Source organism: Cololabis saira, chromosome 4 (genome assembly GCF_033807715.1).
Source record: "Cololabis saira isolate AMF1-May2022 chromosome 4, fColSai1.1, whole genome shotgun sequence".
Lineage (NCBI taxonomy): Eukaryota > Metazoa > Chordata > Actinopteri > Beloniformes > Belonidae > Cololabis > Cololabis saira.
In genome coordinates, this window is record NC_084590.1 from 42956468 (window position 1) to 42974294 (window position 17827).

Here is a 17827-nt window from a genome sequence, read left to right on the forward strand (position 1 = left end):
AGTAAGATAGAGTGAAAGGAAATATGGAAATTAAATGATGAAATTTAATAATACAAATTAAAATAAATGAAAATAGTATTCTTCTTCTCCATACACTTTAAAGATGAAAAACAGTGACATAGCTTCTTATGAAAAACATAACAGTTTGGTTTTAGTTTTATGAATGTATTTTTATTTATAAAAAACTTAAAATAAAATAAAAAACCCCAAGAATGATGATGCGTTGGGTCCGTCCCAAGTATACCAAACAAAACATCTTCTTTTGTTAGATTAGAGAAATTGACAAATTTAGGGAATAACCAGTCATACAAATCTTCCCAGAAAGTATTAGAAAATTTACAATCATGTTTTTAACATTTAACTCGGGGACGTTACGTAATCGAGCGAGGTGGATTGTGGGGGAATGAGTTTTCCTTGTCCGGAGTTTCTACTCGAACATTAACTCGGAGCTCAGATGTGGAACTACAGTCGGAACTAGACCGGACGTGACGCAATTTAAAAAAGGTCACAGTTCATTTTTAAGTCAACACATGTTCCCGTAGCCATGTGTGTCGAAGGGAGGAAGTTTTCAACATTTTAGTTAGCTTTTGTTGTAAAAACATAAAAATGCCAAAAGATATATCGTCGTCTTCAAGCGAAGATGAAGCGGAGAGTTCTGTTGCTGGACCGGTAGAAACGGCAAAGGAACACAGTAAGTTCACGAATGTGGTGTCATAAGATGACTGATATTCTCATTTTATTTAAATAACTTCATTAAAACGCACATTACACAGCTTGTATCGTTACTTGGCATTATATATCTACGTAGATTTCACCCAGCTCCTTCATTCACGCGTTACTGGTCAGGTTTTGGTTTGCAGATGAAAATATAAATGTAAATATGTGTTTGATTCCACAGGAGAGAAGACCACACGGTACAAGTGTCCTGCAGATTTTGTGACTTTCCAGCACGAACCCTGCAGCAGCACTCTGGCAGACAGTCTGAAGAACAACAACAGCGAGTTATGGCTCATCAAAGCTCCTTCCAACTTCAACCCCAAATGGTGGGTGCACCCTGTCCCTTTTTGACCGATTTTGAAATCATGTTTGCTAAAATTACATAGAAGTAACTCTCTAAAATCTTCTTCAGCACTCACAGACTTTTTATTTTGAGTGACTTTAGCCATTGCACTGGACCATTTTGGACATTGAAAGCACAATGTGATCCTCTGTAATACTTAAATACTTCAACAGAACAGGACATGGCTTTGTGGAGAGAAAAAAAGGTACATTAAAAGCCCCCAAATTTGAAAAGGTTGCAACTTGAGAGTAGGGGAAATCTCTCCCCGTGACAGAATTTGAGGTTTGATCCCAGATCTTTTCCATGTCAGGTCGGTTAGGTTGTTATTCGGAAAGTTACACGTCAGCTAGTTTTTTTTTTTTTTCTTTATGAATATTTTTGCGACGTAACAAATATATCATCACAAAATTATACACATAATGATGTTCTCTCTCCTCCTTTTAAATGAAAACATATACAAGAGAACACAAGGCACATAAGAATAAAAAGAAACAAAAATACCAAAAAAAAACAAGGAGTTTGTGTGACATCATTAGAGGTGGGAGGATCTCTTTTCTCAGCAGATAGATAGATACTTTATTAATCCTGAGGGAAATTCAAAGTATTCAGCAGCTACATAGATGCCCAGAAAAGCAGGTTAGTATCAAGGAAAGATAGAAAAACTTGGTTAGTAACATATAATAACATAATAGTCCAGCGCATCAATAAAAGTGTCACGTGTAAATAAAAAAATAAATAAATATGATGTTGTGCAACGTGGACAGAGGTGTCAAAAGTATTCACATTCATTACTCAGGTAGAAGTATAGATTCTATAGTTTAAAAATACTCCTGTAGAAGTTGAAGTATCAACTCAAGTTTTTTACTCAAGTAAAAGTATAAAAGTACTGGTTTCAAAACTACTTAAAGTATAAAGGTAAAAGTAATGTAAGGGGGAAAAAAGCCATTAAGGACAAAAGCCATTGAAAATGAATGCATCTTAGTATAATGCAAATATATTAAAGAACCATATTTGTGTACTATTGAGCATTAACATGTGTTTCAGAGAGCAGGAGATATGATGACTAGTTGCCTATAAGTATTGTAATGGTGCAAAAAGTCAAACTTCAGAGGCATGTTATCATTTATCCTAACCTTTATTGGAATGTACATCCAAGTTTAGTTGCAGGAATCTGAGGGAACGGATGTAAGAACAAAACTGGACAAGAACATCTGAAACAACCACAACCAAATTCACTCTATCCGGATGGAGCAATTTAACTGGATAGTTTTTTTTTAAAGGCCGAAATGAAATAGAGTAACAAGGCTGTTTTTAAAATGTAAGGAGTAAAAAGTACAGATAATTGTGTGAAAATGTAAGGAGTAAAAGTAAAAAGTCGTCTGAAAAATAATTACTCCAGTGAAGTATAGATAACCAAAATTTCTACTTAAGTAAGGTAACGAAGTATTTGTACTTCGTTACTTGACACCTCTGAACGTGGAAACGGTTTTGATGTCTTGTGGTGTCCAGGAGGGACAGAGTCTTCTCCAGGTTCTGTCTCTCTGCCACCGACACCAGAGAGTTTGAAATTTAGAAATCTGTCTCAAATCAAACAACGGGTAAAAAACTAATGTTGTAAACGCGTCATAAACAGCATTTTTTTCTTCTCTCCTTCCAGTCTCCGCGGCATGAAGGTGCCCCTCTCCGGGTTGGAGACGCTGAAGGTTCCCAGCGCTGCAGGCAACGGCCCGCAGATCTACAGCCTCCTGGCCTCCGCCCTCAGCAGCCCGGAGCTGCAGCTGCTCACCAGCGACACGCAGGCGTCGGATCGCATGGTGTTCGCCCCGGCGTTTTCAGGCCTGCTGAACGTGCACGAGTGCTACGGCGACAGCAGCGCCGACCAGACACCCCGGCCCATCCCCGCCACTCCGTCGCCCTCAATCCCACAGGGACTGAAACAGCGGTTCCACCCCTTCGGCAGCAAGACTCCCACGCTGACCTGCGTGGCGGACGACGAGCTGGACGGAGCTTCGCTGGGGCCCTCGTCCGCAACCCTCCGGCCGCTGGTGGTCAAACAGTTAGAGGATGAATGGAGGAATGAAGCTGAGGAGGAAGGCAGGAAAAAGAAGAAGAGAAAGAAAGAAAAGCGCATGAAAATGGAGGAAGCCAAGGAGGACGTGCAAGTCAAGCAGGAACCCGTTGATGAAATTCAGAAAGAGGTGACGATGGAGCCGCCCCTCCAGGAGGTGGATCAGTCGGTGGAGAAGAGGAAGAAAAGGAAGAAAAAGAAGGACAGGGAGCGAGAGGAGGTGGAGGAGGGATTGGAGCCCAGTGAGGAGGTGAAGGTGGAGCAGGTTTCTGTCAAACTTGAGCCGATGGACACTTGGTGTGCTGATCCTGCAGAAGCTGCAGGAAAGAAGAAGAAGAAGAAGAAAAACAAAAGTCAAGACGATTAGCTGCTGCACTCTATTAACTTTTTATTTGTACAAACTTGTGAATTCATGTGTTAGATACAGGACTGTCTCAGAAAATTAGAATATTGTGATAAAGTTCTTTATTTTCTGTAATGCAATTTAAAACAAAAAACAAAAATGTCATACATTCTGGATTCATTACAAATCAACTGAAATATTGCAAGCCTTTTATTATTTTAATATTGCTGATTATGGCTTAAAGTTTAAGATTAGGATTCTCAGAATATTCAAATTTTTTGAGATAGGATATTTGAGTTTTCTTAAGCTGTAAGCCATGATCAGCAATATTAAAATAATAAAAGGCTTGCAATATTTCAGTTGATTTGTAATGAATCCAGAATGTATGACATTTTATTTTTTTTTTAATTGCATGAACTTTATCACAATATTCTAATTTTCTGAGACATCCTGTACGTTCTTATGTTTGTACTTGTTTCATCCAGTTTATTGCAAGATTGCATCATAAATTTTCAGAGGAGAACGCAGCGGTCGGTCCAGCAAACCTCGGGCTGGTGTTCCTGTCGGGTGGAGCTCGGAACTTGACTCAATGTGTCCGACTGCGGGCATCATGGGACATAACAGCGTTTTTCTGATGAATTTCTGCTTGTGCAGGATTTTTTGTGATTCTGCGTACGCTTGTGTTGCCTTGTTTGTTTACACGACCAACACAGCGGGTCTGGCAGCCGGTCCAGGAGAGCAGAGCCGACCTAGAGACTGATTAATGAGGTGGCGGCGCAGCAGACTTCAGGCCTACAGTCACATACTGGAGAAAACTGCTGAGGAAAAATAACTTTTGAAGCAATTAAAGAAAATGAAAATGAAAGAGAAAGTGGTGTTTTTCAGTTTTTTCCGACGGTTGGATCTTGCGAGTGCACGGCAACATTTTCCTTTCCCGCTTTTTCAGAGCAGTGATTTCACTCCGGAGGAATGAAACTTGAATTTGCCCTGTAACTCTGGCTGACGAGAAGGAAGCAGGCGGTTTACGGAGCGGTTACCCGTCAGTGCTGCAACGACAGAAGTGTTCAAGAGTAACGTAGTCTGGTGTGGAAAATGATCGTAACCTGATTAAAGCTCTAGTTTCGTAAGCATTTTCTTCAGCTTGTTCTGAAAAGTAATGTTAAATACAATAGTTTGATTAGTTTATTTACACAGATTTGGCCTTTTTAAGGACGTACTCTTGGGCTGAGATGAATTCCAGCAGACCCCTTTGACCCGGAACAGGAATGGGGTAAAAGGGACGTAAAATGCTGTCATATTATTCTCATTTGGTGAATATTTTAGTCAAGACTGCCAAGACCAAGACTAGTTTATCTCCAGAACGAGACTAAAAACAAACCTAGTAATTTCCTGATCCTGCGTGATTGTAGAACATCATCCTGGTTCAGCTAGTTTCCATATGAGCTTGTATTCAACTGCAGCACAATAACACAGAGAAGTGGATGATGATGTTGAACTCACTAGAAATGTTTTCATCCATCAGCTGAGATCAGATATGTGTGGCGACTGCACTACCGCTATTTCTACACTATTGGAGGATTGACTCCAGTGCTTTTAAGGATTGACACGACTACTAACTAGTCCCAAAGTCCTCTAGCAGAATAACCAGCTCCAACTCCCCCCTCCACCTCAGAAAAGTCATGAATAGTAAATGTTACTGATTTAAATTGCACTTAATTTGGAGATGAAACCTGAATTTTGAATATTAAAGACAATTATCAACTTGAAACTGCATTGTTTACCATTATAGTAGCCAGATTACAATGAAAAACTGGTTATCACAAGATTCTGACGCCTTGGTGTGTCTTGAGTCTTGAGAACTACAAGCAGAGGTGTCTTCAGTATTCACATTCATTACTCAGGTAGAAGTATAGATACTAGAGTTTAAAAATACTCCTGTAGAAGTTGAAGTATCAACTCAAGTTTTTTACTCAAGTAAAAGTATAAAAGTACTGGTTTCAAAACTACTTAAAGTATAAAAGTAAAAGTAATGTAAGGGGGAAAAAAGCCATTAAGGACAAAAGCCATTGAAAATGAATGCATCTTAGTATAATGCAAATATATTAAAGAACCATATATGTGTACTATTGAGCATTAACATGTGTTTCAGAGAGCAGGAGATATGATGACTAGTTGCCTATAAGTATTGTAATGGTGCAAAAAGTCAAACTTCAGAGGCATGTTATCATTTATCCTAACCTTTATTGGAATGTACATCCAAGTTTAGTTGCAGGAATCTGAGGGAACGGATGTAAGAACAAAACTGGACAAGAACATCTGAAACAACCACAACCAAATTCACTCTATCCGGATGGAGAAATTTAACTGGATAGTTTTTTTTTAAAGGCCCAAATGAAATAAAGTAACGAGGCTGTTTTTAAAATGTAAAGAGTAAAAAGTACAGATAATTGCATGAAAATGTAAGGAGTAAAAGTAAAAAGTCGTCTGAAAAATAATTACTCCAGTGAAGTATAGATAACCAAAATGTCTACTTAAGTAAGGTAACAAAGTATTTGTACTTCGTTACTTGACACCTCTGACTACAAGTCTAATTTGGTGCAATGATTTTTTTTCATCAACAAGGATTGGAAACCTTTTCTTTCCCACATCAACTAACACCATGCAGGAAACTCCTCATGGCTGTGATGTGTTGCATATCTGCACAAACTACTGCTCTTGAACCCTCGTCGTCAACTCCAGTGACCTCTGATCTCTGACGTCTGAGTTGCAGCAGAGAAATGCACCGGTTCTGCAGGGAGGTGGCGCCACAGTCCAGGGCATGGTGAAGCGGCAGCCTGCAGCCTCTGAACAACCTCTGAGGTCACACCGCTGCTTCCTTTACCTAATGTCAGTTACACAGATCATCACAGTCGTGCACTTGCAGGAGTAAAGGAGCTGCGGTGCTTTTCAGATGGCGGTTGAGCATCAGATCTCATGTGGCACTGAGGTGAAACATTTCAGCGTCGGCTCTGCAGCCTCCCTACCTCCCTCCTTCCCTCCTTCCCTCCTTCCCTCCCCCACTGCTCCCCTCTCCCTACTCTGCACCAGAGTATGGTCCTGCTTCTTAATGAGCTCAGGCACCTCTGCTGCCATCGCATTCGCACCATCTGTAACCCCCTGCGCATCCTGCAAGGCCCACGGATGCAGCCTCTTAAACTCTCTTGCATTTTTTTCCCCCCATTTAAAGCCTCCAAGGATTTTATCAGCTCCAAAATGATCAAAACCATCCAGCTTGTAATATTAAATGTTACCAAATTAAAGGGAATTTTAAAAGATGTTTTCAGCAGCGTGAATTTGGAACCAAGCCTGCAGTTTTCCGCGGCCAGGAAAGCAGAGAGCCGCAGATGCTGGGTAAAGCGTCTCCCTGCGAGCCGCTTCTCCTGCCAGGTTTCTGTGTATCTTCACAGGTATGTTGAATATGTGTGTGAGCTCCTCCGTCTCAGTCTCGAGCGTTTGGGTGCATGTGCGTAACTGCAGCAGTCTGAGCTGCAGGTCTGGGAAATGAAGGATTTTCACTAAATGTCAACATCACACTGAATCCATGCAGATCTCACATGTTCTTTTATTTCTGTTAAAAACTATGCATGCCAGTGTATTCACAATTAACCATTATCATATTAAACGTGGTCTCGTCATTTTCCAGCTGTCTTGAAATTCAGAATCATTTTTTTTTACATCATTTGCAAATAAGAAAAAGACAGTATTCATTCAGAAAATCACAATTTTAGCAGAAAGATGAGCTAAAAAGAAATATACTCATTCCAGCAATCTCAGGAAATAACCTTAATATTATGCTGCTTCTCCTCATTTTCAGACTTTGTGTGATTTCAAAATTCAATTACAGAATTTTATTTTTGTATTTTTTAATAAATTGTCTCTGAAATCATTGTGTGATCTCTCTAACACCAGCATAGAAATGTTTATCCAGGTGAAGGTTGGTTATTTCCCCTGAATACAGATCAGGTCAGACCCACATCCAAGTGGCTCCAAATTAATTAAAGTAAAGTCTCCGACACTTTTAAGCAGCTGTTTTGAAAAAGCCAGCCAAATTGTCACTTCAGGTACCTCCTGCAATTGCAGTTTTGCACAAACACATACGACTTTGGAGGATTGCAGTTGGTTCATGACATTCCGATATGTTGAGTTGCACATTTGCAGACACAATTTCATAAAATGTGTTGTTTGCTCACAAAGACTGTTTTCCTGATTTTCAGCGCCAAAATTTTCAATTTGAGACTTGTTACTTAGGATTGCATCACAAAACAAAACACAGGCTACACAATCAGGAGCTTTAGGCCACGCCCATCAGTTTGGCAGGCGCCACCAGTGAAAGGAACCATGTAATTAATTCAGCATTATTTCATCAGCATCGCCAGCGTCTGGCATTTCCCCCAAATTTGGTGACTTTCATCTAATTTCTGATTGCAAGGCTTTAGACTAATCTGTTTTACTTTGGTTTTTAGTGTTTTGAACACTTGGGCGGGGGCAGGAGCAGTGTAAACGGGGTGGGGTGGGTTCTTAATACAAGAGCCAGGGTGTAAATATTCTAATAACCTGTCAAGATTATTGTCAGAAGAGGGCAAATGTCAAACAAAAACATCAGTCGGAGACCAGGGAGAGCGTATGAAAGACACAAACCATCTTTTCTTTCAGGTTACATCATTTTAATGACGTGCCCTTTGATCAAAAGTCCTCAGAGGGACAGACCGACTCTGAACTTACAGATCTGTTCAGAGCGTCTGGTTTCATGGAGCGGCGTGAGCGTCAGCTCTCGTCCTTGATAAGAGCCTTACCTGAGATCTGTCCTACAGCTTTGAGCCGCCGTGCAACATCTGTAGTATGTCACCTCTGCAGAGCTGGTAGAGTAGCCAAAAACTGTACTCAAGTAAAAGTACTGTTACTTCAGAATAATAGGACTCAAGTAGAAGTAAAAGGTAGTCGTCCAAATAATTACTTGAATAAAAGTAAAAAAGTACTTGGTGAAAAAACTACTCAAGTACTGAGTAACTGTTGAGTAACGTCTGATTTATTTTTTTTAACACAACCATTCAAACAGACAAAAGTACAAAATAATCATCTTCAGGCAAATTAAATCAATAAAATAAATTAAAATTAATAAAAAATAAAAAATAGCTTAAATTAAAATAATCTTAAAGTAAATTCAAGTACTTTAATACATAATAAAATAAATAAAATAATAACAGAATAAAAAAATAAATTAAGCACAAGTAGCACAACATTTCAAGCCTTTGTACTTTTCTTTTTTAACCAGGCAGAACTAGAACAAACATGAACTCATAGAAACTCTGTGTGTTTGAGTCTGTGTAAATGTGACAAAACATGCAAAAACAAACATTTTTCCCAAAGAATCACCCAGTGATGTCATGAGATTGACGCGTACGCGGATAAAAGGGATAAAAGAAAAGTAACAGCTCAACGTAGCCTAATGTAGCGGAGTAAGAGGAACAGTTTCTTCTTCACAAATCTACTCAAGTAAAAGTAAAAAGTATAGTGATTCAAAACTACTCCTAAAAGTACAACATTTCCCAAAACTTACTCAAGTAAATGTAACGGAGTAAATGTAACTCGTTACTACCACCTCTGGACCTCTGTATGAGGGAACTCACTCTCATTTGAACTTTTTTTAATTTGGGGCTCAGAGGAGACTGGCTTGATTTCGGATCCAGCCCCTAGTGGTCATCCACTGAACAGCACATGTAACCCCACTTCCACTAGTGACGGTCCAGAAAGACAGACGTAGCCCCTTGGCCAAAGCTACAGCCGATCTATCGCCCCTGATTTTTGGTCCAGATCTCAGAGCAGCTGGTACGCAGACCTCAGAGTTCTGGATGAAGTGCGAGACGAGCTTTGACAGGTAAGGTGGTGACATGCCGCAGAGACTCTTTAAACCACATAATAAAACTTTAACCTGCTCCCCCCGTGAGAACACGAGCTGCTGCATCAGCTGAAAAAAGCTGGTCTATCTGTCGAGTTTAGAACCGTTATCAAAGATCCCACCGAGGTTTCTTACGAAACCTATCGAGTGCAGGGTCAAGGGGCCAAATAAAGTCATTTCTGTTATTTTTGTTCAAATGAAGAGAGTTTACCTCCACCGGTGACTGTCCGCCCTTTGGACAGTTTTGCTGAGCTTGAACAGAAGCATCACTGAAAACAGTGAATTATTGAGGTAAAACAAGCGCAGCATCATTTAAATATGGGTATAAAGACGGATCATTCTAATCAGATCTGTGTTTTTGGGCCAAAATAGTTGTCATATTTCGGTGTTTTTCGAGTAGTTCCTCACAATCTTTCCTCCCAACGTATGAACCCTTTAATGATAAGTGAGTTAATGCTACAACAGTTGAGTTTCAGGCAGAAAACTGCAAAAATGTTGCAGTCTCCCCATCGCTTATCTTTTCCTGATCTTTCATTTAGATGCACGTCTGCGTGTACATACAGAGCACTCGGGAGGATTTGTCACGCTTTCATCTCATCTCTGTAGCGTTTAGGGGTCATTATCTGCCCAATGTGATGAAACAGAGGAAATCTCTTCCATGGCTGCCCTTCGTGCTCATAGTTGTACTTCTCTCTAACAATGCAGCCGTGTGCAGACGAAACCCTTCCAGTCTCAAACACATGATGCAACAAATGTGAGGCCGGGTGCAGCAAAGGTGGATCAAACCCCCCCCAACACGGTCCTGCAGTATCGGTTCACCTGCAGCTGTGGAAGATGCTTCGTGAAGGAAGGCTGCAAACAAGCAGGAGGCCAACGTGTCAGCAAACGCACAGCTTACAGCTTAAATACTGAAATGAAAATATGTAGCACGTTATTACAATTCAAAAGCACCTATAAATACAAAATGATTAATACATATAAAACAAAGGGATAATACACATGGGCATGTACCTATGGACATGTGTATGTGTGTGTGTATATATGTGTATGTATACATTCCATCCCTTATGTCATTTCATCAATGAATGTGGTTTTACTGCATTTAGAGTCATCACCAGAAAAATAACACCAGAAAAATAACTTATTTCAATTTTCACCTGTTTCAAGTAAATTTTTCCCTTGAAATAAGTAGGAAAATCTGCCAGTGGGAGAAGATTTATCTTCTTATTACAAGCAAAACAATCTTGTTCCACTGGCAGATTTTTCTACTTATTTCAAGTGAAAATCTACTTGAAACAAGTTAAAATTGTTGTTTTTTCCAGTGACGAGTCTTGTTTTAAGTCTAATGAGTTTTTTTTACTAAAATGACACATTTTAACTAGAAATAAGACAAATAATCTTGTTAAGATTTTGAGTTTTTGCAGTGATCCATGTTACTTATCCTGTGAAGGACAGAGTCATATTGATAAGTTCAGAAAACTGTTTTGTATTGTTGTGTTTTGATGTATTAGATGTAAGCCCAGTGGATATTTAAATCTTACAGAAGGCTGCATTTAACTGCTGCTATGTCATTCCTGCAGTATTTCTGCAGGTGTTTTGGTCAGTGCTATTATTTGTAATATATTATATTATTTGTAATCAGCACAAATTATCTGTGCCAATATGATAAAATCCACCATCCACCATCACCATATATATATATATATGTATATATATATATGTATATATATATATATATATATATATATATATATATATATATATATATATATATATATATATATATATATATATATATATATATATATATATATATATATATATATATATATATATATATATATATATTCTTTTTTTTTCTTCCTTACATGCATTACTTGTTTTTAAATCCCCAAATCTCCTCTTTTTACTTTTCCTTATGCATATCTGCCTCATTATGCAAATGAGGAGGGCCTTCGTGGTCCGGTTGCTCTATTATTGGTCAATACACTGGAAGAAGCAGGATCGGGCCAAAATTAAGACTAGGAATGCATGTTTAAGGAAAAGGAAAAAATATATATATATATATATATATATATATATATATATATATATATATATATATATATATATATATATATATATATATATATATATATATTTCTGCTTTTATTTTGAATTATGACAGTTTTGGTCCTCCAAACCACCATGGTAAGTAGTTTCTTTCTTGATGTCTTTAAACAGGGTATGTAATGTTGTTTTGACCAACTTGCCTTTTACACGTTCCTGTGAATGACTCTAATCAGAAGAGGCTGTTTTGTTGGGCTCATTAATAATTCATTTTGTTGGGCGTGAAAGGTAAATATAGTCAACATTGGCTAATATCTTTCAGTCTGTGTCATGGGTGTTGAGCCTTTTATGTTGGAGCCTGTTTCTGATAAGGAACCAGCCAGCCGCCCAGAGACAGGACCTGAGTGTTTCAGAGTGCTCAATAAGTCTTTTCCAGCTCATTATGAGAGAGAGCCAGTTAATCTGAACACTTGGTCCTTTCCATGGTTCTTGTACTTTCACGGACTTCACACCAGCACATGTGACATCGCCCATGTACTAAGAGGCTCAAGACATAAACACAGAGCTGGGTAGTAACGAGTTACATTTACTCCGTTACATTTACTTGAGTACGTTTTGGGAAATTTTGTACTTTTAGGAGTAGTTTTGAATCACTATACTTTTTACTTTTACTTGAGTAGATTTGTGAAGAAGAAACTGTTCCTCTTACTCCGCTACATTAGGCTACGTTGAGCTGTTACTTTTCTTTTATCCCTTTTATCCACGTACGCATCAATCTCATGACATCACTGAGTGATTCTTTGGGAAAAATGTTTGTTTTTGCATGTTTTGTCACATTTACACAGACTCAAACACACACAGAGTTTCTATGAGTTCATGTTTGTTCTAGTTCTGCCTGGTTAAAAAAGAAAAGTACAAAGGCTTGACATTTTGTGCTACTTGTGCTTAATTAATTTTTTTATTCTGTTATTATTTTATTTATTTTATTACTTATTAAAGTACTTGAATTTACTTTAAGATTATTTTAATTTAAGCTATTTTTAATTTTTTATTAATTTTATTTTATTTTATTATTTTATTGATTTAATTTGCCTGAAGATGATCATTTTGTACTTTTGTCTGTTTGAACGGTTGTGTTAAAAAACATAAATCAGACGCTACTCAACAGTTACTCAGTACTTGAGTAGTTTTTTCACCAAGTACTTTTTTACTTTTACTCAAATAATTATTTGGATGACTACTTTTTACTTCTACTTGAGTCATATTATTCTGAAGTAACAGTACTTTTACTTGAGTACAATGTTTGGCTACTCTACCCACCTCTGCATAAACAGTTCCTCTGTACTTGGATCGTTCAGGTCTTTTGGAAGATTGTGGGAAGAACCAACATGACATCTCCCGACCAACCAGGATGGAGCGTTTCCATCCGTCTGACATGTTCTGTCCTGATGAAACTCTGATCTTCTGACTTCAGATCCTCGTAGAAGTCAACTGTGAAGTGTTGCGCTCTGATGTTCCTGAGCTCAACAGAAAGTGGGCTGGTCTTTGGGAAGTTTGGGGGCGTGTCCAAATTAGTCAACATAATGTGTTTAGTAACATGTTGCAGTTTGCGGGACTGTATTTTTTTTTTCCAGCCGATTGTTTAAATTGTTAAATTTGCATAATGCAGGAAGTGACTCACTGCACCTCCACCCAAAATATCTTTCTTTAACTTTACCAAGGTAAACCTTGTTTTACATGCAATGGAACCTTTAAAAAGTTCAGATATTCCAGAGAAACAGCATGAGAGGCTGTGAACTTCAGGGTCTCACACAACAAGTATCTGAAATGCACCGCAACTCCACATCATTATGTTTCATAAACATGTGACTTCTAGAGGTCGTGAGAAGTCGTGAGAGGACGTGCATGCGAAACACGACGCTGGCATCCACAACTGTGCAAGTGGAGTAGCAGAAATTAGTTTTAATCTCTGTTTTCATCATGTTATTACATTTATCTGTCCCTGAGAGCATTAATGTGTGGGTTTGACAGCATCCACGTGAATCACAAACCTGACATTTTGTTCATCAACCCAGATCAGAGCCTCTTCATCCTTATCTCCACCCTGCTTCACATCATCCTGCATCTGCTGCCCCTCAGATGTCGCTCCAAGCTTCAACTCTGATTTTAAGAGAGTTGTGCTGTGACAGAAGTGTCTGACTCCACCCCCTAAAAACCACCACCAAAGGGTATGACCAAGTCACCTGCATGCTTGTGTGGATTTTATTTATTTATTTATTTAATACAGATCCCCATTAATCCTCACTGCAGTGAAAACTATTCTTCCTGGGGTCCAACATTCCACACATAAAACAATAAAATACAATCCTTACAATTAAAACATAACTAAATCTAAACAAAAATGATCTGAGATGTAATGGAACTCAACCCTTAAATTGTTGAAACCAGCCAGAACCAAACAACCAAAAAATATTCCATTTTACACACTCAGAATTTCAGAATAAACCAAGAATTTCAGAATAAACCAACTCACTAAAACTGACTTCCTTGCTAAGTACTGCTTTTCTTAATTTATTTTTGAATCTAGCTTTATTCCAATACCGTATTTTCCGCACTATACGGCGCACCACATTATAAGGAGCACTAAATATATCGTAAAATACCGTACTATAGTGGCTGGGGTTGGGTTACGTATCTACCTGATGGAGCTGCGCTATAGGAAATGCTACAAAATCTTACAAATGCAAAAAAAAAAAAAACAAGAAGAAAAGTAACGTATGTCAAACTTTATTAACAAAATAAAAACCAGCTTTGCTCCGTCTTGTCAAAGTCGCTATTATGCGAGTCAGCATAGCTGCTGTTGTCTTGAATGTCTGTGACGATTCCTGACGTTTTTAGCGCCATTTCTTCGGCGACACCAACTACATTACCCACAATCCCCCTGACTACAGTAACAGAAATTACCGTAATGATCATATATAAGGCGCACTGCCAGTTTTTCATAAATTAAAGGCTTTTAGGTGCGCCTTATAGTTCGGAAAATACGGTATGTTACTGCTCTATACATTGTAGCCTCTTTAGTGCTTTGGTTATTGGTGGAGGAAGAGTAAAGTGAACACCAGAAGCAGATCTGGTTGCAGAGCCATGTTGAGTATTGATGGGTTTCAGATGTGATAACAAATTGATAGGTTTACCAATATTCCAGATGTTGAACAAAAATGTTACCAGGCTCCACGCCAGCCTTTGGTCAACTTTTATCCAGGACAAAGCGGCAGTCGTCCACTCAACACTGCTGCTAGCAGAGCAGCAGAGAGCGAGGCATGCCGCCCTGTTCTGTAGTTTGTCTTGTCGTCTTTGTCTGTTTTTAGGAATTGTCACCTCTTCTAGGGTTGGAGATTCGCCTTTTTTAGTTCGTCAAGTCCAGATTTTACTCGCCTCTTATTTGTTTTTCCATCATTACTTTTAAAAAAACCCCACCTGCCCCAGCCATGGTGTCCACTGGAGCTCTGCTAGCTGGTCCCACAGTCTCACAGACGCTTCCTAAAATATAATAACATGAAATAGTTTTCTTTCACTGCGGTATAGATGGACTGAGGTGAGGTGGAACGCAGTCCTGCCGTGCATCAAATCACATCTTCAAACATTTTCTAGAAAGCACGGCTGCCGTGTTCTCTGGGATAGAAGAAACGGGGGTGGGATGATCCAACCTGCTATCAAGAGTTCACCCGACATCTCCTGTGAGAGCATGAGGTGAATTAAAGGCCATGAGTGATGTAAGTGAGCTTCATTAGCGCTCGAAAGCACGTCCAGGTCTCAGAGCAAAGTTCTGCTGATGACTCATCTGCTCCGCCCAGCCAAACGTTTGGTGCATGACGAAATAAAAACAGTAAGAAACCGGAGTCTTGCTCTGTCGAGTAGCTGAAACTCTGCACGAAGGAAGAGCTTACCCTCCTACACCACGACAGATGATGTCTTCAGATCCTAAACGAGAGCTGTCAGAAGGAGAGGTGATGCAACGCACCGGTAAACACGTCCCCGTCTCACCCTGAAGTTTTCTGCTGCTCAAGCCGTTTCTGCTTAAATCAACCAAACTTCTGCTTTTGTATTATTTAATCAACCAACCAACCAACATACTGTATATTTGCAAATATCAGCATTCACTTTTATGGAATTTAACATCTTTTATGTAAAATATTTTTGCCCCATGTTGAACAAGTTACCAAATTTCTTTTCTCTTTTGTGGAAAAAAAGCAGTTTTTAAGTGGAAAATGGGACAATGTCTCATAAACACTGCCATGACTCCAGTGGTTGGTGATGAATGCTTCCAAACTACATTCAGGATTTGTTCCAGATAAAAGAAACCCGCTATGATCTGAGGGGGAAACTCATGTTTGAGATGACGACAGCAAGAACTAATATTAAAAAGAGATGTACATCAGTTAAGGCTAGAGAAATTTGGAATAGTTGTAATAACAACCTAAAACTGTGTAGTTCTATCTTCAAGTTGAAGGAAATGTTTAAAGAAAATACTGTAAATAAATATAAAACACTATGAATATAGAGTATACTATCGGGAACATTTTAGAATGTGAAACGTCAATTTTGTGTTTTGTCTTACTTATTTTTGTCTTTTTATGCATTGTTTGTTTCAACGGAGTAATGGTGATGTCTTACATTTAAACTGATCATAAGAAAAAAAGGGTAGGCACTATAAACTACGGCTTCAGCCTACACCTTTTCGGCAAAGGAATTGTTTTTTTTATTATTACCTTTTCATCTTATTTTGTAAAAAGTCGAAATAAAGCTGAAATAAAGATAAAGATTCAAGATTCAATGGTAAAGAGTCCACAATCTATACTATAATTGTGTAATTGTTTAAATAACACATTACACAATTCCTCATAAACTAAAAAAATGTTTTAAAAACTTCAGCTACTTTTTGAACACGTCATTGCTTCCTGTGTTAAAAACACTGGAAGCCCATTTCACAGCTGAGGTCCCCCCGAGTTTTAAATCGAATGTGGCAAACTGCTGACAGTCTCCGGCTGGATGACCCGAGGGCCCGTCTGAGCGCTCGGCTCCAGCAGCTCTGGAACAACAGAGCTGGACCGCGGGAAGCCTTTAAAGTTACCACCAAAACTTTGAGAAGAACTCTAACTCTAAGAGAAACTAACTGGCGACCAGCGAGCCGCGGATATAACAGGAGTCATGCGGGCCCCTCTGCTGGTTCCAGTCAGGAGCCTTACGGCAGGGTTTCGTACTGTTAAGTAAAAAGTGCATGAAAGTAATCTAAAGAAGAAATGAAGCATTGGATTTGATTTGTTCCAACACAACTCAGACCTGCCTGGACGGATGAGCCTGAAGAGCCGATAAGCTCACGAATCAGTCGGCATCACGTTATGTCTCATCTGAATCTAACTGGAGGTAGTTCTCAACATTTCTTGATATTTAAAGCCACCCTGTGTAGCAATACCACCTCTGACCACATGGGAGCAGCATACCACAACAAAGTGCATGTGTCAGCCTGTGAAGTATAAAGCCTGAATTAAGGTTCTGCGTTAAACCAACACACGCCGTCGCCGTGACGCCGTCGTGAACCCTTCGGACTTCTCCGTCACTCCATTTCGCCGCGGTGCAGTACCCCCCAGAGCGCTAGTTGATACTTTGTTTAGCTTCCGGCTTTTCCAGTCACAGTTAATCAAAGAGATAAGGGCAACTATTGTGCAAAAAACCAAAACAAAAAAAATCACACACACACACGAAGAAAAGAAAAGTTCACGACTGCTTCCCGAACCGGATCCGGAAATGCGTTGCTACCAAGCAAACCAATCACAGCTCTCTCGGTCTGCGTAGTTACATTTTCTGGAAGGTGCACGTCAGGCTACGGCGTAGGCTACGCAGAGCCTCCCGCGTAGCCGCGTACCCTACGGCGTAGGTTTAACGCGGAACCATAATTCAGGCTTTAGACGCAGCGAAGTGCCCCTCTCGGTCATGAGCCGGACCTCCTCCACTCATTAGCACAGTTTTGTCAGCCCAGCAGATCTATACGCCCCTTTGTGGTCAGGAATTGTTTTGCTACTAAAAGAAAACTACTTAGCAGCCGGGTCGGGTTGTTATGGAGCCCCTAAAGGGACACAGATTTTTTTTTTTTAATATAATGAGTTTTACGCGCACGCGTAAAACCTTTAAGTGAGCACGTAAAGTTGTTTACGTGAGCCCGTAAAACATTTATGCACTCACTAAAAAGTTTCACGCGCTCTCGCAAAACTTATAAGTGAGCGCCTAAAAGTTGTTCTACATGAGCGCGTAAAAACAAGTACATGGGAGTATTGCTGGAACAGGAGACCCTCCAGTTGCTCCTGCTCTGTTTAT

At 39.3% G+C, this 17827-nt stretch overlaps 1 protein-coding gene across 1 annotated transcript; it reads left to right on the forward strand.

Annotated features, from left to right (window-relative positions):
* Positions 1-516: 516 nt before the first annotated feature.
* Positions 517-3672, forward strand: polr1g (RNA polymerase I subunit G). Its single transcript, XM_061720450.1, has 3 exons — positions 517-691; positions 899-1043; positions 2718-3672. Exons 1-3 carry the CDS (start codon positions 607-609, stop codon positions 3493-3495), a joined length of 1008 nt encoding a protein of 335 aa, XP_061576434.1. The 5' UTR covers positions 517-606; the 3' UTR covers positions 3496-3672.
* The last annotated feature ends 14155 nt before the right edge of the window (positions 3673-17827 follow it).